Source organism: Lytechinus pictus, chromosome 3, assembly GCF_037042905.1.
Source record: "Lytechinus pictus isolate F3 Inbred chromosome 3, Lp3.0, whole genome shotgun sequence".
NCBI classification, from domain to species: Eukaryota; Metazoa; Echinodermata; class Echinoidea; order Temnopleuroida; family Toxopneustidae; genus Lytechinus; species Lytechinus pictus.
Window position 1 is genome coordinate 47,826,984 of NC_087247.1, and position 24,386 is coordinate 47,851,369.

General features: G+C 35.7%; 1 protein-coding gene across 6 annotated transcripts; it reads left to right on the forward strand.

Moving 5' to 3' along the window:
* The first annotated feature begins 258 nt into the window (after nt 1-258).
* Nucleotides 259-24,145, forward strand: LOC129257115 (solute carrier family 49 member 4 homolog). Of its 6 annotated transcripts, none has more exons than XM_054895370.2 (13): nt 259-652; nt 7,104-7,475; nt 9,302-9,412; nt 10,112-10,202; nt 10,647-10,853; nt 11,783-11,835; nt 12,877-12,927; nt 16,702-16,831; nt 17,655-17,760; nt 19,721-19,788; nt 20,397-20,515; nt 21,044-21,226; nt 21,919-24,145. In XM_054895370.2, exons 2-13 carry the CDS (start codon nt 7,187-7,189, stop codon nt 22,104-22,106), a joined length of 1,596 nt encoding a protein of 531 aa, XP_054751345.2. In that variant the 5' UTR covers nt 259-652; nt 7,104-7,186; the 3' UTR covers nt 22,107-24,145. The 6 variants fall into 6 exon arrangements, with proteins under 6 accessions (XP_054751345.2, XP_063953301.1, XP_063953304.1 ...); XM_064097231.1 differs by having other exon boundaries at nt 509-764; XM_064097232.1 differs by having other exon boundaries at nt 572-723; nt 21,919-24,127.
* The last annotated feature ends 241 nt before the right edge of the window (nt 24,146-24,386 follow it).

Here is a 24,386-nt window from a genome sequence, read left to right on the forward strand (position 1 = left end):
TAAATCCGAACCATCCGATGTCCGGGGTAGTGCGCCAATGTAAATCCACGGCGCATATAATCAAACAATGACCACAGTTTTAATACTTGACTACTTGTGCTTTTAATTTATTCATATGCATTTTAGTTTGTTATCTGTAATATGCCGATAATATTTCAATTTATCTTCTCTCATCTTTTTGAAGCTCTTTGTTAATCAAGCATGAAGCATACAGCATATGAGGCCATTGAGGTCGGATTTTATAACTCTTAGTGGAATAGATAACTATGCTTTACGATTTGGGTAGTGTGGCATATAATTGGTGTAATCATAGGATGTATATTAAAAACAAATATTTTAATGATAAGACTAGGAGTGAGATACGAATTTTTAGAACACTGAGCCGACACCATCGAGAGTAATTATGTATCTCTATGGCCGACACCCAAGGGAATTTTGATCACTATTTCAATTGTTGAAGATACCATCAAAGTGTTACCTCATACGTTATAAGCTCTGGATTCAGGGTACAATCACATGATCGCTAATCGCTATTTATTGTTGTCGATCGCTTGAAAGTTGAAGATAACACGACCGACCCTGGCCCTGCGCCCCTAAACAGCTCGCTGATACTATCGACAGCTAAGTAATGGGCGTCACATTGCATGTACCGGTACGGTAATACCCACTTTTGCATTCTTTAACCACAAAATATTTGAATTTTGATGTACAGACGTAAAAGAGGTGACATGATTGACGTGTACAAATATCTGCATGGTTACTAAGTAAGTATGATACAAGTTCTGAGGCGATGTTTTGAAGTCGGCAGCGCCTTAATATTTATACGTGTGAGGAACTTCATGATCATGTTGGCTCTAAATCACCAATTTTGAGACCGATAGAAGCATGGAAAAGAAGTGAAACTTTGTGTAAAGTAAGAATATTAGTTGTACTTGTTTTTAAAGATCGTGATGTTGCATGAATTTTGTATTTTCTTCCCATAAAATCCCACCTTTTGTCACTCGGAATATCCGATCGAGTTCATGATCTCGAAGTTCGGGTAGGTGGAGCATAGTGTAGCGGTAGTGAAGTGGAGTGGAGCCTGCACGAACTTCGTTCGGGTAGGTGGAGCATAGTGTAGCGGTAGTGAAGTGGAGTGGAGCCTGCACGAACTTCGCTCGAGGTAGTGTAAAGTCTGTGTCAGTGTTAACCCTGGGAGCTCCCGCCCGCGCAGCGTGCGGGAGCCCAGGGGTGGTATTCTGAATCTGAGATCCATTTTATCTCAGATAAAATAAAATATTTTATCTCCGTTAAAACCAGTGAGATAAAATACCCTTAAAATCTCTCCGAATTGGTATTCTGAGAACAATTTTATCTCCATTTTATCTCTGTAAGACACACCTATTTTTTAATCAATATCCAATTAGAAACGTGCTTTTAGTTTTATAGCTCTCTCATATCACTCAACCAATGGAAATCCATTCCGCTAGGAGGTGTGGCGAAGGAGTGAGATTGCGTCAATTTATTGACTTCAATACGCTTGCACTATACGCCTGCGCGTCTTTACAGAGATTTCTTTTTAACAAAAATGGCAATACTCATCTTTTTTTCGAAGTCTATATCGCATCTTTTCAAGCATCATTTCAAAGACAATATTAGTCAAGAAAAGTCTTGAAATACTTCCTGATTGTACAGGAATAACTTTAAGGTGCTGTTCTCAATGAATATATCATTTTTCTTAATTTTCATGCCAACCTTTGGAGTTAATTCACCTAGAAATATTGACGAAATCAATGTCGTGGAGATAAAATAGCCCTTACCCTCTTTTAAGTTTATTTTATTTTTTTCTTCAAAGTAACTTGGGCGCAAGCACATCACCCGCGTTGCAATGGCCAGATACGCGATGGGTATGTCTACGCAGCCACTGCTCTGTTGCGTATCATCATAGATACGCAAGATAAAATTTATACTCAAGATGAAATTTTTAATTTTATCTGAGAGATAAAATGTCATCTCAGAATACCAATTTCATTTTAAGAGATAAAATAAAATATTTTAAAGATAAAATGACCTCAGAATACCGCCCCAGGGGCTTACCGTGTATTTTACCATACTCATGGGACTAGGGTGATTTATGGTCTAAATATTTTTTCCAAATGAATTGTGAAAACAGAAATTATGCACTTACCACGATTATATGGATGAAGGTCTAACGAGTGGCAGTTTCCTGACATCTGGGCACAAACTGGAACCTCAAAAAAACGAAAAGTTCTCTCCTACCCCAGTCTCGATCGGCCATTTTGTTACAATTCATAACAAAAATGGTCGATCGAGACGGGGGTAGAAGGAGAGAACTTTTCGTTTTTTGAGGTTCCAGTCTGTGCCCAGATGTCAGGAAACTGCCACTCGTTAGACCTTCATCCATATAATCGTGGTAAGTGCATAATTTCTGTTTTCACAATTCATTTGGAGAAATATTTAGACCATAAATCACCCTAGTCCCGTGAGTATGGTCAAATACATGGTGAGCCCCTGGGCTCCGGGAGCTCCCTTGGTTATGTCAGTGTGTGTTGGCTGAGCTGTGCCTGCGCTAGACAGCTGGCAGCCGTCTGTTTCGAGGAGTTTTTTAACATTTTGAATTTTTTTGAATTTCTCCTCGTACACAGACGGCTCGTTATCGTGCAGCCACCATTAGGGGGGTAACAATGCAAAATCCCCCCGTCGGGGCTCATCGATTTTTGTCTTTATTTCATTAAAAAAAATATATAAAAAGAACTGTACCAAATTCCAAAATAAAGATTATCATTCTGTTTTGGCCTGAAATGCACCAAAACGGGGAAAAATAAACTTGAAAGGGGAAAAAACAGTGACTTACTTCGGCTGTCGCGCAACTTCACTTCCCTGTTTTGGGCCGAACTTAATACATAAACACACTCATTCAATGAACAAGGTTATGATATAACCCACTCACACTATTGCAAGGTTAGTATATGCTATACGAACCTCGCACAACCAACGTGTTTTTGTAGTGGATTTTAGAGTTGTCGTTAACATCGCTTCATAACGTGAATGATGTTAGCCGAAACCCATTCCGCTACTCACCAGGGCTTTTTCTGGTAGAAAGCGTTCCATTATCAATTTTTAACATATTTTTTTAATTTAAAAAGGACACAAAAAAGAGCAAAATCGCTTACCTCTGCCTGGAAAGTGGCTTCGCACGTCTCCTCCACGGAAATAAAAGGAAGGTTGTTGGTGGCGCTAATACAGTTCGCAACCTTAATTCAGCTTGGTGGTATTTTTTAAACTAGATTCATGATACATTGTATGCGCAATTCCAATAATTGTTTGATAAAATAGAGACCCCAATAAATGCAATCACTTAAAAAACATACTTTTTTATTATTTTTGCTGACGATAATACTTTTTGGAAAATATTCAAAACAATGACAAATTAAACAAAAATGTAGAAAATTCTATGTACCTTGAACAAAGCCCCGCAAGTGCTACCCTTCGTTTGTCAATTAACGTTCCACCAAAGTCTTTACAGTAAAAAGATTGAACACTTTGCCGACTTCGCGTAACGCTTTGCATCGATTTACGTGTAAGATAATTTCTGTGTCTAGTCTTTCAATTGTAGTGTCTTTGATATGAAGATAAATCGCGCGCCCTCTTTCGCTCATTAGACGAAAAATTTGAGAGCTAGAAAGGTAGCTCTCGTATTTTGTCAACGAGAAGAAAAATCAACGCTTAAATGACGCATTTTGAGGGATATTCATCAAATTATGAGTAATTGACTTCACATCGTTTCGTAAGTTTCGTAGGAGGACTTCATTCTGTAAGTCCTCGTATTAATTTTTCGTAAATTAACGATATTTGTTGAATGCGCCGTGCCTTCAATTATTCTGTAGTCGGCGGCTGAGATGTAGCCGTGGGTGGATATAACCTTGTTCTCAGTTACATCTCCATGCGTTGCAAAATAAGGGTAGCAATGTTTGGCTTATTTTCTCTTTTTCTTTTGGACAAATGCTTGATTTTGTTACACTGTCTGTTTCCATTACAGCTATTCATCATATAACTTGGCTCTTAAGTAAATTTGATTCTTTAAATTATTTTTTCTTAATTAAAAATAGAGATTGAAAAATGAAAATTTTCTTACCATATTACTTTCCACCAATAGAGGGCGTACACAAAAATACGCCCAAAATGTAAGTTTTTGAGCGCTCTGGTGAATACAAAAATTATTCCCTGGTTACTACTGAAAAATAAATTGCAACTGTATGGAAATTAGTAATTTTGGTCACAAAAGTGACATTTTAATGATTTTTTAAAGTGTGTGCTGTGTACAGCATTGGCATACCATAGTCCTACCTGTAGATTCCCCACAGGCAGGATGGTTGCAGTGAACAAGTGCATAAACATGGCCATTGAGTCCCCTGTACAGATAGAGCTAGAAGTAGAACTTCGGTCTTCTGTATTTGGTGAGTGGAGCCAACGGAGTTCAGCGGAACAACCAACATAACAGAGACCGAAGCTTTTGGTCTATGCCTGCGCTAACCCAGGCCAGGCCAACCAGTACCTACCAGGGAGCTCCAGCCCGTGAAGTGGGTCGGAGCCCAGGACTCGTCCGTGTAATATTATTAGGCAGAGCCAGAGGGTACTCTCCAAAATGGGGTAGAATGGGGTCGCAATAGCACCCCAAATAAAAGGGGAAAAATAAATTATGCACTTACCTCGACTATGTGGATGAAGGTCTATGACTCTATATGGTGACACAGAATCCTGACATCTGGACATCGAGGCTCAAGTGGACCCTCAAAAAAAGGAAAAGTTCTGTCTCGTTTGTTCTCCTTTCAAAATTGAAAACCAAATTGCCGATCAAAACTGAGAACGAACGCGACATAGAGAACTAACTTTTCCTTTTTTTAAGGGCCAGAGCTCCCTGGTTTATGCCTGCGCCTGTGTGTGTGGGGCTGCACAAACTTAAGTCAAACTGTGTGAAATGGAAGGACATCAATGTTCAATATAAGATACCAATACTCTACGTGGTTAATTTTATGTGTGCCAATACTTTGGAAAAATTCAGAAGAAACCATCTTACTTGGTCAATTTTTATGTGCCAATGCTTTGGTCAATGTCAAAAGATAGATCTCCCATGAATAATACATGTATAATCGGTAACATTTTTATGTGGCAATACTTTGTTTGATTTCAAAACAGCAATATTACTTATTAGGGGCCTACTTAACTTGGTCAATTTTGATGTGCCAATTATTGCATTGATTGATTTCAAAAGATACCAATAATATACTTTGTCAATTTTTTTAAGTGCCAATGCTTTGTTCAATTTCAAAAGATAATATACAATGTACTTGGTCAATTTTAATGTGCCAATGCTTTGGTCAATTTCAAAAGATACCAATACACTTGGTCAATTTATATGTGCCAATACTTGTTCAATTTCAAAGGGTACCAATATATTTGGTCAATTTTTTATGTGCCAATGGTTTGGTCAATTTCAAAAGATACCAATATATTTGGTCATTTTTTATTTGCCAACTGATACTTTAATCAATTAAAAAAAATACTTTGTCATTTTCTATGTGCCATTTCAAAAGATACCAATGTACTTGGTCAAATTTATGTGCGAATACTTTTAAAAAGATGCCAATACACTTGGTCATTTTTTATGTGCCATTTAAAAAAATACCAATGTATATGTACTTGGTCAATTTTATGAGCGAACACTATGTTTGATTTCAAAAGATACCAATATAGGGCCTACTTGGTCAATTTTTTTATGTGCCAATACTTTGGTCAATTTCAAAGATACCGATATACTTAGTCAATTTTTTTTTTTTTGCCAATACATTAGTCAACTTCAAATGATTCAATCAATTTTTATGTGCCAATACTGTGTTTGATTTCAATAGATACCAATATACTTGGTCAATTTTTTTGCCAATACATTAGTCAACTTTAAATCTAGATAAATGATACCAATCAATTGTTATGTGCCAATACTCAATTTCAATTTCAAAATTCAGTTTCAAAAGATACCAATATACATGGTCAATTTTAATGTGCCAATATTTAATCAATTTTAAAAGATACCAATATACATGGTCAATTTTTATATGCAAATAATTCAATCAATTCTAAAAGACCAATATACTTGGTCAATTTTTATAATATGCCAACAGTCAACTTCAAATGATATCAATCAATTTTTATGTGCCAATACTTTGTTCAGTTTCAAAATATACCAATATACATGGTCAATTTGTATGTGCCAATACTTTGTTTGATTTCAAAATATACCAATATACATGGTCAATTTTTATGTGACAATACTTTGGTCAATTTTAAAAGATACCAATATACATGTAGTACTTGGTCAATATTTATGTGACAATACTCAGTTTCAAAATATACCATACTTGGTCAATTTCAAAAGATACCAATACATGTATACTTGGTAAATTCTTATGTACTTATACTTAGGTTAATTCAAGATGTGCCAAGCAATGTCAATTTCAAGATGTGCCAATTTTTGTCAATATCAATGTGCCAATTTTTATCACTTAACCACAAAATGTGTCAATTTTCATAACTTTTAAGATACATTAATTGACATTGATAATTTAATAAGTAATTGTCATGTCCAGCATCCAATTTACATGTAGGTCCATTTATCCAAAAGAATAAAGCTCATGTTATCGTAAATAATGTAGGCCTACTCTCCACTAAGTTGCTTCACAGGGATAAATTCAAATACTTAAGTTTCCCTAGTTAACTCTATCAGATTCAGTTCTTTCAGTTTTAGATGTTTATATGTTTTTTTAGTCAGTGCTTACGTAGAATCTTATCTTCGATATCTGTGCATGCAACCAACTGTCAATATTGTAATCTATAGTTACAAACAAATGAGTTTAGTATTACTTGAAAACTTCAAATGAAGTAAACTTGGGAAATCACACACATTAGCAGCACCCCTGGTCAAAGGATTAGGCAGGAGTTACATGTAGGAAAAATTATTTATGAATGTATACATGTATGCCTATCTATTTTCTTACACTTAAAACTTCCTCATATGTTTGCACATTTATATTTACTTTCAATATCAGAGTAATTGGTCACTTTGAGACAACTCGATGTTCTTCAAGTGACTGGGATCATTGATCACTCTTCATTTCAATCTGGGAAAACCATGTCTGGATTAACGGCATCAAATGGTGTTGAATCCGACCAAGAACTTCTCCTCTCCCTTGATGCAGAGGCAGATGAGGGTCTCCATGGCAATGGAACATCAATCAGTGCTCTCTCTCAAGCCATCCAGAATCAGCAGAGACCAATAACCAACAAAGAGATTGGACACTCAGTTAAGACTAAGGAGTATGTTTTGTACCTTGAGAGGTGGTATGTTTTGGCTGTGTTCTCATTGATGTCATTCATCCAGTGTTTAGCCTGGAATACATGGGGACCTATAGAAGACACAGGTACAGATATTTTTTTTTTACTACAGTTTGATTCCTTGGGAGTATTTGCAATGTAGTGCACAACTATCAGCACATATTGTGGTATATCAAAATACAATTATCAGAGAAAGTTCAATGTAAATTTGACAGCTTTCATCCACATTTCCTTGATACAGGGCTGCAAGTATTACTGATTTTCAGTAAATGAGAAGAATAGGTGGTTTCATACAAGGGGCGGAACCAGGTTTTTCCAAAAGGGGGGGGGGCATATTTTTCTGATGAAAAATTTGGCAAGCAAAAAAAAAGGGGGTTTTAACAAAAAATGCATTATATTCCGTCCCCGAAAATATTTGACAAGCAAAAAAAAGAAGAAAAAGGTCTTCACTTTCAAAGGGGAGGGGCACACTTCTGTTTTAATGGCATTTTTACAAATCTTAATTTTGCTTCTCAAAAGGGGGGGGGGGCACGGGCCGGCTGTGCCCCTTCCCCCCTTGATCCGCCAGTAATCATTACAGTAGATAAGTATTAAATGTATTTGATATTGATGAAATATTTAGTTACTTTGGTACTTATGCAGGTTGGTAGACGCTCATGCTCCTGTTCCATATTTTTTTTGTCATAAATTTTTCGCAAGAAATTGATATGAATTTATGAAAACTTGCAGTTTGCACCTTTCAGATGTTATGCTATTTTCTGAGTATTCCAGTCTCTATATTGATGGACCTAATCTACAGTTGAATATTATTCTATCATTAATTTAGAAATATCGATCTATGATAAATGTATCTAGGCCTATACTGCATGCTACATGTATCTTCATGAATTAGCATTTTGTATTGGAAATGGCTTTTAAAAGCCTAAAAGCTTTGGTGAGAACAAAATATTCAATGAGTGTATCAATTCTCATTTTATCATTTTTGTAATAAATCTTAATTAATCCACATATTTTGAATGAAATTATATTCAGATTTATCAAAACTTAAAAAAGATTGATTATATCAGCAAGTATATTACTTTTGTCTCGCCTGCAGAGCAAGACTATAGCCGCCGTTTTTCCGACAGCGGCGGCGTCATCAACATTGAAATCTTAACCAAGGCTAAGTTTTTGAAATGTCATCATAACATAGAAATTATACCGACCTAGTTCATGAAACTTGGACATACACATAAGAGCAACCATGTATCTCTGTATATCATGTGCGAGTTTCAGGTCACATGACCAAGGTCAAAGGTCATTTAGGGTCAACAAACTTTGGTAATGTCGGGGGTATTTGTGGAATTGTCATCATAATTTTAAAAGTTTATGGATCTACAATGTAGTTCATGAAACTTGGACAAAAGAGCAGCAAAACATGTATCCCTGAATACCCTGTGCGCGTTTCAGGAACATGGCCAAGATCAAAGGTCATTCAAAGGTCAATGAACTCTGGCCGTGTTGGGAACTTTGTGTTAAATTGTCATCATAACTTAGCAAGTTTAAGGATCTAGTTCATGAAACATCGACATAAGGGTAAATCAAGTATGAATGATTGGTAAGCACATGTCTTAGGTCACATGATCATGGTCAAAGGTCATTTTGGGTCAATGGACATAATATTTTTTTTATTATGTTAGTATTTTCTTCTGTGAATAATTATTCATTAGCTGTTTTCAAAGGCAGCACTGCTGCTATATCGAATGGCATAATGCAAGTGAGATGGCCAGAGGCGTTCCACTTGTCTGTTTCTTTCAATGGAATCTATAGGTCAAGTTCCTATGCCAGTGGTATGCTGGCCAAATTAGAAGAAGGATTTTCAGAGAAATTTCTTACATGAGATACATCGTACCATTCTTCTTTTGCATTTTAGCATCGATAGTTTTACATTGGGACCCTGGTCAGTTTGCTTTGCTGGCTAACTGGGGCTGTATCACATTTCTCGTGTCTGCATTCTTCTTTTCATGGCTTTTACATGTCAGAGGTAATTCAATACATTATTTTTTCATTTCCCCTCCATTTTTCTGAGCAGTTGATTTCCGAGATTATTTTCATATGATAATAATGTATCATTTTCTTCTTTACCTGAGTAGTTGATGTAAAAGGAACTTAGGCAAGGTTCATACATTGATATACCGGTAGATTATCTTTTTATAACTGTTAATTTGACTTGCACTGTGGAAATATTTGAAAGGTTTTTAAAAATCATTAATGGAAAGAGAGTATTTAAAATCTTAAATTTCAAATGTAGCTCTTAATAGCTTATACATGGCAAATTTCTCATACTTATGATGACATGAGGAGAACAAGGACTTTTAGACCAGTAATATGACATTCCGGTATGACTTTGTCTCCTGCTGATTTGAATTCCATGTTCATGAACTTGCATTTTTATGATTATTTTACATTAAATAGCAAAGATCCCAAGTTTAGTAGTAGAAGAATATAGTACTAGAAATGGTAGTATTAGTATTCATCATCCTTAGTTGTGGATGTGGGCTTGTCCCCAAGGGCAGGGATGAACAGATCTACCTAAAACTTGCAGCAATTGTGTAATAATCTTTTAAGAATTTGATGAAAAATATAATTATAAATTCAGTGTTTCAAATTCCTCTTATATAAAATTTATCCAGTTAACCTACAAAACGGCTTTATTAATTACTTTGTGTCTATTATTTTGTAGGTCTGCGTATAGCTGTGCTTCTTACTGGAGGCCTGTTGGTGATTGGTGTTGGAGTGAGGTGCATCCCGGTTCCTGTTCATATGATGAAATGGTATGGGCAATTAATGGTTTCCTCTTCTTACTGAATTCATGCTTGGCACTTATTGTACCAATATGTTTTGTTTAGTTTAAAAATTATACTTAATATTGAAGTATACCTGATACATGTATTCAAATGCCCACAATTTGTTAAATTGGTATGCTTATATGACTGGTAGACGCAATGTGTACTAGTATTAGTCAAGTTTGAAAAAAATAATTGAATTGTAAAATGTAAAGTGTTAGCTGAGCATTTTTATTCTTAATTTATTTATTCTCCGCTCGTGGGCTGGATGGCCCTCTTCAGCCACAGTCTGTTATTCTGAGGGGTCCAAGCATAGCTCTATGCTTGGATTTTTTCTTTATACAGAATTTTTCAAATGAAAATTGTCTGTTGTGTAGTCAGCCATCTGGTCTAGATCTAATGCTTTTAATTTTGTTTGCCATTTTTCAAAAGGACTATGAATATTGGGCATATCTTCATTGGACTAGCTGGACCGATTATGATGTCTGCCGTCACATCAATATCAGCTACCTGGTTTCCTACTAATGAACGAACCACAGCTACAGCTATATCATCTACCTTACCCTACCTAGGTCTAGCAACATCATTTGTGCTTGGGCCAGAGATTGTTGGCAACATAAAAAATGGAACAACAACCCCGTATGTACACATTACAATTTCTCTAAATGTATTGCACTATAGAACAATTATTTTCATTATTGGACAGGTAGGAAAGAAAGGTTTTTAATATTTTAAAGAGAAAATTTGAAATTGTTTTGGTGTGAAAAAAAAAATCATATTTTATTGCATTTGTTAAGGATTTCTTTTCTATTGGAGGGCACGCTGTTCCATGATACTCTGAAATCTGAAAATCACACAAAATATTTTGCAATAAAATCTGCATATATGATGCATGCATTAAAAAAAAGATTAATTTTCTTAATGTTAAATTTTGTACAACTTTCAAAACAATTTATTTTTTGTCTTATTTCTTTTATTGCAGATATATAAATTTGTGTAGAAACTTGGTTTTCTGTGATGTATCAAAGTAACGGCTTCATGAAAATATAAAGCAATAGTTAATACTTTATCATACACTTATGTTATTACATGAAATCATAAATGTTTCATTTTTTTCATTAATGTGTAAATGGTGTGTCTCCTTTTTGATGAAATAAGTTGCAGCTAGAAATAACCAATGCACTTAATCAGTTGTCAATCCAATTGTTTTAGTTCTTGGTAGAAAATCTTTGAATAAACCTCATTTCATGTAATGAAATACAAAAGAAGAAGTGGAGATAAGACATCATCAGCCCACCTAATGAATATTCATGAAGACATGCCTAGAACTATTTCACCGGAATAATACAAATCTTTGAAATTCAATAACTTTGTTATTTGTTATCCAAATTTGATCAAATTTTCAGCATTTTGCTCAGTGAATTTTACTCTATTTATATATATTTTTTCATTTCTTCAGCCCGGAGCATCCCTTTATAGGAATTTGAATGATATGGAAATCCAGATATAAAACTACATATGTTGAGTTCCATTTGTACTCACAGTATCATAATAATTTCCCCCAATAGACCCCCATTTACAGTACCAGAAGGAAATATATCATTCCAGTATAACCATACAGGTGAGCTTGAGTGTTGATAATGGAACTTTCATTGTACTCTCTTCACCCTTAAAAGTGACAGTTGAATTATCTTGGTAATGTTTCTGTCAATTTTTGGAACATATAGTTGTGGTAGTCAGAGATAGGCCCCATATTATTTTTGGTGTGACCATAATATCAATTTCAGACCTATTCCAATTAAAATTAAGTTAGTGGATACATGTACCTACAAATAGAAAATAAAACAAGTTGTAATGTTAAAAATATCCCCAAAGAAAGCAATGTCAATCAGCATTGAGTATATATTTTGGAGGCTATTTTTGCCTGAGGTATTTATTTATTTATTTTCTGACAGTCTGTTCATTCATACATGCACTACATCCTAGATTTGACCAATGTAGGCTTATGCATAACAGAGAGTTAATGCTCAATGGATTCTTTTAAATATGCAATGCTTGAATGAGAATGGGATTGAAATTAGGATTAGGTTTTTGTACCACCAGATTGACTTTCAATCTCTTTAATCCTTATTTTGTATTTGCGAATGCTTGTAAGACATTGGGACAGTAATTATCTCTAGAGTGGCATGATTTCATAAGACTATGTTGATGACATCAAATGTAAACTAATATTGAAGTCATAACTGGTTTGGCTGCCATTTCACAATGAAATCAAGGTGCAAAGGGCAAATAGTCAGAAGGTCACCTCCCTGATCTTGCCAATCTGTTTGATTGTACAAACTGCAACTTCTTATAAATAAATCATGGGGTTTTGAGAACTGCATTCACTTACATGTATCATGCGCAATGGACCACAATATGTGAGAGTGCATTATTTTTGTAATGAACATTCTTAGCTTATCGATATCCTTTGGCAGCTTGACATTTGTGCTTAATTGATTGTACGTACCATATGTACCATATACAGCTGTTTAGTGTGCCTATGCTAATCGCAATGAGATTATTCAAACACCTTTCTATGTTGCGTAAAACTGAATTCTTTTTTCTTTAATAAAAGGAGAAATGCCTTGCACTAAATGTAAATGATTTCTTTTTCTCTCAGATGATGACATGGAAAGACATCTTAAAGGAATCCATATTCTCATGTACATAGGTGAGTAAATATGTTGCAGGAATGTTAAATTACTTTCACAATTATTACTTGAATAATCAATTGACATTCCTTAAAAATGTATACAGAAACAAGACAAAATATTTCTTATTTGTAATATACATGTACATGTGAGCTTGCATAAATCAAAAGCTTTCATAAATCAAGTTTTTTCACATGGTAAATAAAAAAACAAGTGGAACGCCTCTGGCAGTCTCGCCTGCATTACGCGATTTAATATAGCAGCAGTGCTAACTTTGAAAACTACTATAAAATAATCATTCACAAAAACACCATTCATATAATGACATAATACCACGTTCATTGACCATAAATGACATTTGAACGGTGACTTAAGACTTGTCAACTACACCCATGTCCACATTTCATTCACTCTATCTATAAACTTTCAAAGTTATGATGGCAATTCAGCAATTACCCCAACATGGCCTAAGTTTATTGACCTTAACTGACCTTTGACCTTGGTTTTGTGACCTGAAACTCACAGGGGATGTTCAGTGATACTTGATTACTCTTATATCCCAAGTTTTATGAACTAGATCCATAAACTTTCAGAGTTAGGATGGTAATTCAACAAATACCCCCAACACGGCCAAAGTTCATTGACCTTTAATGACCTTTGACCATGGTCATGTGACCTGAAACTCGTACAGGATGTTCAGTGATACTTGATTACTCTTATGTCCAAGTTTTATGAACTAGATCCGTAAACTTTTAGAGTTAGGATGGTTATTAAACAAATACCCCAACACGGCCAAAGTTCATTGACCTTAAATGACCATTGACCATGGTCATGTGACCTGAAACTCGCACAGGATATTCAGTGGTACTTAATAAACCTAATGTCCAAGTTTCATGAACTAGATCCATAAATTTTCAGGGTTATGATGGTAATTCAACAAATACCCCCAACTTGGCCAAAGTTCATTGACCCTAAATGACCTTTGTCATGTGACCTGAAACTCAGGCAGGATGTTCACTAATACTTGATTAACCTTATGTCCAAGTTTCATGAACTAGATCCATAAATTTTTAAAGTTATGATAGTAATTCAACAAATACCCCCAACTTGACCAAAGTTCATTGACCCTAAATGACCTTTGACCTTGGTCATGTGACCTGAAACTCGAGCAGGATGTTCACTTATACTTGATTTACCTTATGCCCAAGTTTCATGAACTAGGTCCATATACTTTCTAAGTTATGATGTCATTTCAAAAACTTAACCTTCGGTTAAGATTTTGAAAATAATTCTCCCAACATGGTCAAAGTTCATTGACCCTAAATGACCTTTGACCTTGGTCATGTGACCTGAAAGTCAGGCAGGATGTTCAGTAATACTTGATTAACCTTATGTCCAAGTTTCATGAACTAGGTCCATAGACTTTCTAAGTTATGATGTCATTTCAAAAACTTAACCTTAGGTTAAGATTTGATGTTGACGCCGCCGCCGTCGCCGTCGGAAAAGCGGCGCCTATAGTCTCGCTCTGCTATGCAGGCGAGACAAAAACCAGATTAGAGTTTAGTTTAGTTTACTCCAACAATGTTGTAGGACTAAGCCTGTTCATCGATCAAAGTAGAATGTCTATTGCTGCTCTCCTTCAGACAAAATTAGATGCGTTACTTATGTTGGCAGGGAGGGGTGGCAGGGGTATCGTAGACAGCAAAAAATACCATGAAAACACACGAGAATCGAAAATCACTCAAAATCATAGGCAATCTTCTCCCAATGCTTATCCAGTTTATTCTTAAATGCAATCACTGAACAAGCAGTAACTACATCTTCTGGGAGACTGTTCCACACATCTATCACTCGGTTAGCAAAGAAAAACTTACGCACATCAAGACGCGAATATCTTTTCTCTAGCTTTAAGGAATGACCACATGTTTTACCACCATTTCTCAGACAGAAAAGCTCAGAACTTGTATCATAGTAACCATGCAGATATTTGTACACGTCAATCATGTCACCTCTTTTACGTCTGTCTGAGCGATGGCAATTTCAGGAGGCAAAGACGTTCAGAGTATGATAGGTGCTTAATACCTGGGATCAATTAAGTAGCTCTACGTTGGACACTCTCTAACCGCCTCTGCTCACCCAGCTTATACGGTGACCACGCAGCCTGGCCATACTCTAAGATTGGGCGAATAATACCCTTAAACAAAAGCTTTATAGAGGTCTTATCCAAATGTACAAAAGTTCTTCTTATAATACCAAGCAGTCTATTAGACTTTGACACCACTTTAGAAATGTGCTCCTTCAAAGAAAGACGTGAGTCTACCTGAACTCCTAAATCTCTCTCACTCTCACATTCACGTAGAACAACCGATCGCGAACCTTTGGTCATATGATACTTAGAGTCAGACCTACTTCTTCCAATCTTCAAAACAGTACATTTATCTGGGTGAAAACGTAGCTGCCGCTTCTCAGCCCAGGCCTCAAGCTCAATCAAATCATCTTGCAACTTACCGGTGGCCCCTGGAACATCAGAACGAACATACAACTTAGTATCGTCAGCAAACAGCTTGGTTGAATTCTGCACTGAATCTGGGAGATCATTTACATTCATTAAAAAGAAAATGGGCCCAAGAACACTGCCCTGGGGTATTCCACTGCAAACTTCTGACCAGTGGGAGTGTTGACCACTGACAACGACCCTTTGACGTCTACCAAGCAGAAAGTCACGAATCCATGCATGCATTTTACCTTTGACTCCAAGAGCTTGTAGTTTACTAAGAAGTCGATGATGGGGAACAGTGTCAAAGGCTTTCATAAAATCAATTAACACTACATTTACACTACCGCCATCATCCAAAATGCGGGTCCAGGACTTCTAAAAACTATGTAGTACAAGAACGTCCAGCAATAAAACCATGCTGATGAACAGAGAGCAGGTCATTCTCCTGGAGCTGACAATAAGTTGTGTCCTTACCAAGCTTTCAAGTAACTTACACATAACACATGTCAGACTTACAGGCCTGTAGTTTCTACCTTCTGATTTGCTACCCTTTTTAAATACCGGGGTCACATTAGCACTCTTCCAATCTTCAGGCAAAACTCCTTGTCCTACACTTTTCTGAAACAGAATGGAAATAGGTAAGCAAAGTACACCAGCTAATTCCTTGAGTACACATGGATGGATTTGGATGGATTTGGTCTGGTCCAGGGGCTTTACTTGGTTGCAGTTTACACAGAAGATTGAATACATTATTGGAGGCTATCTCTATGTCATCAAACGGAGCAATGAAATCACCCACAGGGGGAGCTGGCATGTCATTCATAATCTCCCGAGTAAAAACTGATGTGAAAACATCCTGCAAAACTTCAGCCTTTTACGTTGTTTGAAGTAGTGGTACTCCCATCAGGTTTGACAATGTTGGCAACTGACTCGTGGACAGTGGTCTTGGATTTTACATAGGACCAAAAGCTTTAGGGCATTGTTTAGATCCAGATGCAATACGTCCCTCAAAATTATGAACAGCTTTTTTACATGCCCATCTGGCCTGATTACTTGAACAGGCGTAACATTGGCGTTGTGCATCAATTTTCCTTCCACTGTATCTTGTACGATTAACATCCTTTAGCATATCACGCAGTTTCCTATACTATACATGCACAGCATGTGTTATATTGAATTTTTCTGAAGTCAAACAGATTTCTGTGGTCCAAACGATCTAATTTAGACAAAGTTACATATAGCCTACGATTAAAATGATGAAATGGTTTTTTCTATGGTGTTTATTCTTCATTGACAGAATTTGGTGCAGCTGCCTTGGTGTATCTAGCAGCTTTGATTCGTTTTCCTGCTCGACCATTGACCCCTCCAACTGCCTCAGCTATTGCCAAGAGAGAAGACATGATTGCTGGGCTGAAAGCTATTGTCAAGTAAGTTCATGAAGCTGCTTTTTTTTAGCATCCCTTCTCTACCACCTTAAGCTTTTACAGCACCACTGTCCAACTACTGTCACCACCACCATCAACCAGTCACCATTATCACCTCTATCACCATCAACACCGCAATATTACCATCACCATCATCACTAACACTATCACCCTCACCACTACCATCATCACCATCATCATCACCATCATCATTATCATCATCATCATCATCACCTCTACCATCACCACCACTACTGCCAACATCACCACTAATTCAACCAACACTAACACTCCAACCTCACTTCCACCATCACAAGCACCACCATTACCACTATAATTGTCACCCTGGCACCAATACCACTATCACCCCCATCTCTATCACCATCAGCAACACCTTTATATCATCATCATATAATCACCACCACTGTTATCATCATCATCACCATCATCATGATTGCCATCATCATCATCATTATTATCATCATTATCACCACCACCAGTCATAATCATCATCATCATAATCATCATCATCATCAGCAGCAGCAGCAACAGCATCATCATCACCATCATCATCATCATCATCACCACCACCATCATCATCATTATTGCCATCACCACCATTACCCCTGCCATCATTACCATTCCCATGCTGCATTCACTCCTTCTACAATCACCACCTCTTTTAACAACAAAAGTCTGCTGCTACCTTTGCTACCAAAATGATTCACTTATTTTGAACTCGTATGTTTTGAATTTTTGTGAATAGATGGGTCCCAAATTACGTAATTGCTCTTACACATATTACTGTTACGTATAATTTTCTCAGGAACGTATCCTTTTGGATTCCGGCACTAGCCTATGCTATCAGCAGTGGTGCATACAATGGGTGGACTGCTCAGATGGTTGCCATTTTCAATGACCATGTTGACCAGGTAATAAAAGTAGCAGAGACTAACAGGTTTTTTTTTTTTTTTTTTTTGGGGGGGGCTTCTGGGGGCTTGAGAAATTTTTGATGTTGGTTTATTCAATACAATGAAAATGGCCTACTGTGGATAGCCTTATGAACTTCTAAATGTTCATCTGCTACACTGTTACATATTACTTAATGGGATACTCAACATGAATAAAGGCTGCAAAAGAATACAACCTAATGATCACTGCCCAGTATAACACAGAATTCTACACAACAGAATATTGTAGAGAATAGTGTCAAATCATTCTGCATTGCTTCTATCTTTGGGCGGGGGCAGGGGGCGATTGGAGATGCGACAAACAAATCGATTTGCCCTGCCCAATAATTTTGACGAAATGAAAAATTTAAGAATCTATCGCAAAAATGTGTTTGAAAAAAACAAACATCTGAAAGTGCTATAAGACCATCAAACTGAAACATAAAACTACTATTAAACAAAACAAAGGTTAGAGTCAGTAGTGACGATCCATATTTTGGATGGCGAGAGGGGATAAAGACAATGTCCAAAATTTTATAATGCAGAATTTTGCACGTGAAACACACCAAAAATTTACAGTTTATATTATAAACAGAACTTTGCATGTGAAACACACCAAAAAATTATCCATTATAAGTTTTTGGACATTGTCTTTACCCCCTCTCGCTGTCCGAAACATGGATTGTCACTCCTGACTCTTACCTTTATAATAAGTTTAGCGTCAATCACAGAGTATATAGCGATAGAGCCATTTTCTAAAAAAACAAATAACCTAAACTAAAGAATGACGAAAATTTGGAGCGCTTTTGACTAAACATGGAGAGGTTTAGAGTTAAAACTTCATCTTTATGGCATTAGTATTGTTATATTCATGGTGGGTGAAGTATATAGAGAGGTTAATTTGGAAAAAAAAGTTGCAAGGCAGTATGCTATATTGTAGGAGATCTTTGAATTCATATACACGCACTCACTCGCATAAATGTATTTTGCATTTAGATGATATTTTGTGAGATATCGTGCAAGAAAATTCTCGAATTTGAATAGTAAAAACTTTGATTTTAGAGAAATTGAGGACATGAATAGAATACTGCATTAATCAATACAAACAAAAATGCATCGGGCATACATCTTTATCTTATTTTTTCTTTCTGGTCAAATTTTTTTTGGGGGGGCTTGAGTGATTTTATTGGGGGGTTCAGTCCTCAAAGCCCTCCTCCCCCCAAAAAAAACATGCCTGGCGTTGATCCGACAGGGGGGGGGGGCAGACATATCAATTTGCCTCCCTCCCCCAAAGAATTTTGACAATATGAAGATTCATACTATGCAATGCAAATTATACATGTTTTAAAAACGTTGGAAAGCATTAGTATAAAACCATTAAACTTGGCATGAAATTACAAAATCAAACATTCAAAAGTTAATCCTGTATGTGCACCAAAAATGTTTGTTTTCAAACATGGATTGACTCCCCAACCCATTTGATTCATTATCCTTTAGTTAGTGGTGTTTACAATTCCCATGCACTTTGTTCAGGACCACCTTGTTATACTTTCAACCACTGTAGGTGGATCCTGGAGGAATTGTGTCTTTGGGTCTTCCATCCATCTCGTCTTTGTTCTCAGGATTTACTTCTAATTTCATCCAAGTATTATGCATATTTAGGTGATGAACTGATTAGATATAGGGGTATCAAGGTGAAGGTCACATTAGTGGTTATTTGTGTGCAGTACTCATGGCTGTGTTCAGTTGTTGATTTGTAATGATATTATGTAAGTCAAAGTCAGAATCTGGCTTTTATCTATAATTAAAAAAAATACACAGATGTAAACAAATATTGAACACTTCGTAAGTGAATGAAACTGCAGCATTGCTTATTTGAAATCACAAAAAGTTGGATGGGTCATTGTAAAGTTTCATGTTTTTTTTTAATTCTTGTGTTCAGACTACATGTGGCTGGATAGGTTGCTATACCAATTTGGCAGCATTATTTGGTGGAATCGCAATTGGAAGGTAAGGAGCTCATTATTACGGATCTGTATGAAAACTTTTTTTATTTTATTATAGTACGAACTGGAACTGTCATTTTATTCATCCATAATGATTAGGATAAATCTTGATAACAACAGCAGATTTATGGTATAAGATAAACATTTGCTGTAAAGATTTGAGGAAGGGAATGTGAAATAAAGTGTAAATAAGTCTTTCAATAAGTAAGGCATGACTTTATGCAGAAATGGTGACAAGTTGTGCAAATTGAGATAACCAAAAATGTCCTATTTCAACATAATGGGAGTGAGTTCCCTATAACCTGATCAAATTTTAACAAATTGTGAACTGCATTCAGATGCTTGTTTATAACAAGAATTCTAATATACAAAGAATATTTTCAACATGAGCTGAAATGAATGAAAGTGATTCAGAAAGACTCTCTTGAGTTTCAAAGCTCACTGTAATTGGATAAGATTTTAAGTATTTGATTAAACATTTAGTTGGGGGTTAAAACCTCTTTTTTTTTTTTTTGGGGGGGGGGCTCAAATCTGATCCTGGATCCTAGATGTACCAATATCTGTATTACTCTGAGGGTTTTAGTCTCATATATTGCTTTGTTTTTGCTCCAGATGTGCAGATTATTTCACTGGAAAAATGAAAGCAATTCTTCTCGTCCTCATCATAGCATCGTGTGCAACTCTCACTTGGTCTATACTACTTGCCAATGATTACATTCCTTACAATTTAAGTGAGTATGTGCTTGTACTAGTTTACCCATTCATTCCAGAGCTCATAAGTGAACGGGCTCATTTAGACATGGTGTAACAAACCCAACATTTTATATACAAAATCATTGGAAGACATTTAGGGATTCCAGGTTGAGGAAACCGTAGACCAATCATGATTAAATTAAAATACTACAAAACATGTTTAGTAACAAATGTCATATCAAAAACATCATGACATCATAAAGCATTATTCATGAAAGCATGATTTGTGACATTGTGATGAAATCAATATCGTATCATGAGCTCCTCTGTGAAACCTTTGACAATTTTTTAAACAAAGATGAAGCAATCAGGCAGTCATTGTGCATTAACAACTTTTAAAAGCTACTGAAGTTCTTGTATTTGGTTGGCTGTTTGAAATTTGGAAGTAGAAATCACTGACATGATGATTCACAAAACACTGCAATTTACTTAATCTTCAATCTCACTTTGTCAGGATATAAAGACTGTATTTATTTAGATTTATTGTTTATGTTCCTTCTCTCTAGCTTGTCTATATGTCTCTGTCATCCTATTTGGATTGTTCCTCAACTCCACCATCCCACTCTTCATGGAGATAACTGTTGAGAGTGCATTCCCCATTGGTGAAGAAACAACCACCATTCTCATGACTTGGTTGAACAATCTCTTTGCTCTCTGCTTCCTCATATTACCCATGATCCCATCAATAGGTGAGTATTTTTTATTTATTACATACGGTACTTCTCTTGTATATATATTGCATACATTAGTGAAGTGGTAGCAAAGCTTCTCAGCTGATTATGGGGTCTCTTTCTTTTTTATTTAACTTTATGCATCTGATGCACGCTTTTGGTCAGTCTTTGTGAAGTGTTGAATATAAAACTAGGTCTTTAAAATGTGTATGGAGGCACCTCCCCTGCAGTGGCGTACCTAGGATTTTCCACAGGGGGGGCAAATTCGTCCGCCAAAAAATTTGACAAGCAAAAAAAAAAAAAAAGTCTTCAAGACTCGTCAGGGGGGGCAGGGATATGTCCCTTGCATGGGTTGTGACTCGTCAGGGGGGGGGGGCAGTCTGCCCCTCTGCCCCCCCCTCCCCGTAGGTACGCTAGTGCTCCCCTGCCACCCCCTCATTACAGGGGTTTGAAATAACATCCCTGTTAGCATTCCTCTACATAGTTTCCATAGTATGACAAAGAGGATGATGGTTGTTGGACGAAAATGACTCCATTAATATGCAAATGAAAATGTCTTGGGTAAAGATTAAATGGACAAAGCTACTGTTCATGAAATAAGGTGTTCTGGAATATATATTTTTGTCAAATATTTGGTGATGAAGTGGAATGGCATGGTGATATCGACTCTTGAAGTAATTGAAATGTGAATGTATTGTTGTTTTGTTTAGATAAAGACTTTGACTGGTTAAACTGGGTGATGCTTGGATCTACTATCATCTGTATCCCTTTGATGATATTCTTTAAAGAGCATTATAACAGACTTGACTTTGATGTAAGTCATCCTACTCAAGATAATGACTCACCAAACAATCATCATACACAAGGCAACCAAATCAATGGAGATATTTATGCATGATCCATCCAGGCGTCATGGTATAGTGGTTTATTCATGTGACAATAAATCAGAAAATTGAGGTCCAGATTGTACACAGGGACAAAGTTTATTCTACCAAATTATCCAAATTTATGGGTGTCACTCTTCATGTAAAATGTATATGTTAAATGATACCCCTTTTTTAAAGATTGTGCAGAAATCTTAGTATCTTAATTCTTTTTGATTTGGATAGAAACACTTAATAGCCAACTTTGGTTTTCAATTTTGGAGTTAGATGCAATTTTTTTTCTCTGACAATCAATTACCGGTATCATATTGAGGCCAGTTATTTGACTTAAAACAATTATGCATAATTTCAATGAAGTCAATTTTGATATTGAAGTCAACTTTTTACAAAATTCAGTTAATTTACTGAAGTCAAATATTTTCTAAAGTTTATAATTTCTACAGAATTTAGTGATATTTTTAATAGGAGTTTAAGTAAAGGATACCTTCCGTGAGAAACTTAAATGATTATTGGGATACCTTCACCAACAGAGCTAAATTTAGATGCATTAGTATTTAGCTGTGCCAGTTTTATAAGCATACATTGTGATATGTGACATGTACATATGACGTGCACATGTACTTTGTCTTTTATTTTCCCCAACAACAATTTAATATCATAAAGTTTATTGGGCTTGATATTGCCTGAATAAAGTAAAAATATTCAGAGTATTGAACTGTAAGAAAATATCAAAGCCAAGCAGAACATTTTTTTAATCTTGTGTATTTAACCTTTTAACCTTTAACAGTGTTTGTAATAAGACTATAATAAATCATTGATTCTCAGTTTCTTTTTGTTTCTGGGAAGCATGGAATTTTATGCCATTTGTGTACTCATATACCTCTGTAATAAGTCGAAAGTCTATCTTGAAAGGTGTGTATTTATGTGTGAGGGCTCTTGTATGTGTGTTTATAACTGTTATTTCATAAATCTATATCAATGATTTATGATTATATGCATCTATCACTGTATGAAAGATGTGATATGGACAGGAAAATTGCCACCATTAATCTTTCAAACCATATGAAGTAGGTGAGTAACTAAGTTATCATGCTTATAAGTGAACTGCCTTCTCTACTTCTATTGAATGCAGTATTACTTATGAAGTGCAATCATATTTTAATTGGATTATTTTTAGGGGGCCCTGTGAACAAATATTTGAACAAATACATGCAAAAAAAAGAAATTATCAAAATAACAAAGAAGACAAGTAAAAATAATTGCTACTAAATACATAAAATGTGATGATAGTATTGGGGAATAACACAATATGCCAAAATCTACTTATGGAAAATTGTTTTACCATTGTAAATTACCATTTATGGCAAAATAATGATTATGCAAAGCAACACATCATGGCCAAGGTCTTGTAAAAACATTTAAGTTTAGTATAATTATGTTTTTGTATTTCTATGTGTTTCTGATTTTATTGAAAAGCAATCATAGTTCAACCAGGATTTAAAGGGAGGTTTCGATAAGGAGTGGACCAGTTTTATACCTCTTTGAATCCTTGTCATGATTGCTTTATGATTGTTAATTTTGGGTCAAAGTTCGAATGAAACTGGTTTTTTTTCTTGAAAATTTGAATATTTGTATATTCACATCTGGGTATATCTTACATTTCATTCATAAATTTTATATTTAATTGATCATTGTGGAAGTCAATTAAAAACTGACCTCTATATCCTGATATCTTTTGATAATTTTATCAAATGCAAGAGACATTGATGTTAAAATGGATTTTGGTAAAGTGTTTCTTAACAGTATTCATTTGCAATATACCTTAGCTGCAATGACTGTAATGTATATATTTAAAATTGTATTTAGTAGAAATGTATAACTTTTATATCTGGATTTTACTTCGATATTTTTGAGATGCCAAGTTGTTCATGTTATATTTTTATATCTGAATTATACTAGACCTCTATATTTTTTATATATTCTAAAACTGTGCATTCCTGCATTCCATTAAATCATCATTTTGTTTAATGAATAATACATTTTGTTGATATTTATTTTTGTTGCTTATGTTATGATTATTGTCTCCCCCGAACAATGTTCGGAGGATACTATGGATTTGGCCTCGTTGTGCTGCCGCATCCGCCGCCGCAGAGATTTCATTCTGAGCGCTCTACCAGCTGCATTTCTTCTCCGATCATCTTCAATTTTGGCATGAAGGTCCATTATGGTAAAGCAAAGCGACCTTTTGATTTTGGTGTGGGCAGAGGCATTGTTCCCATGGTAACAAGAGTTTT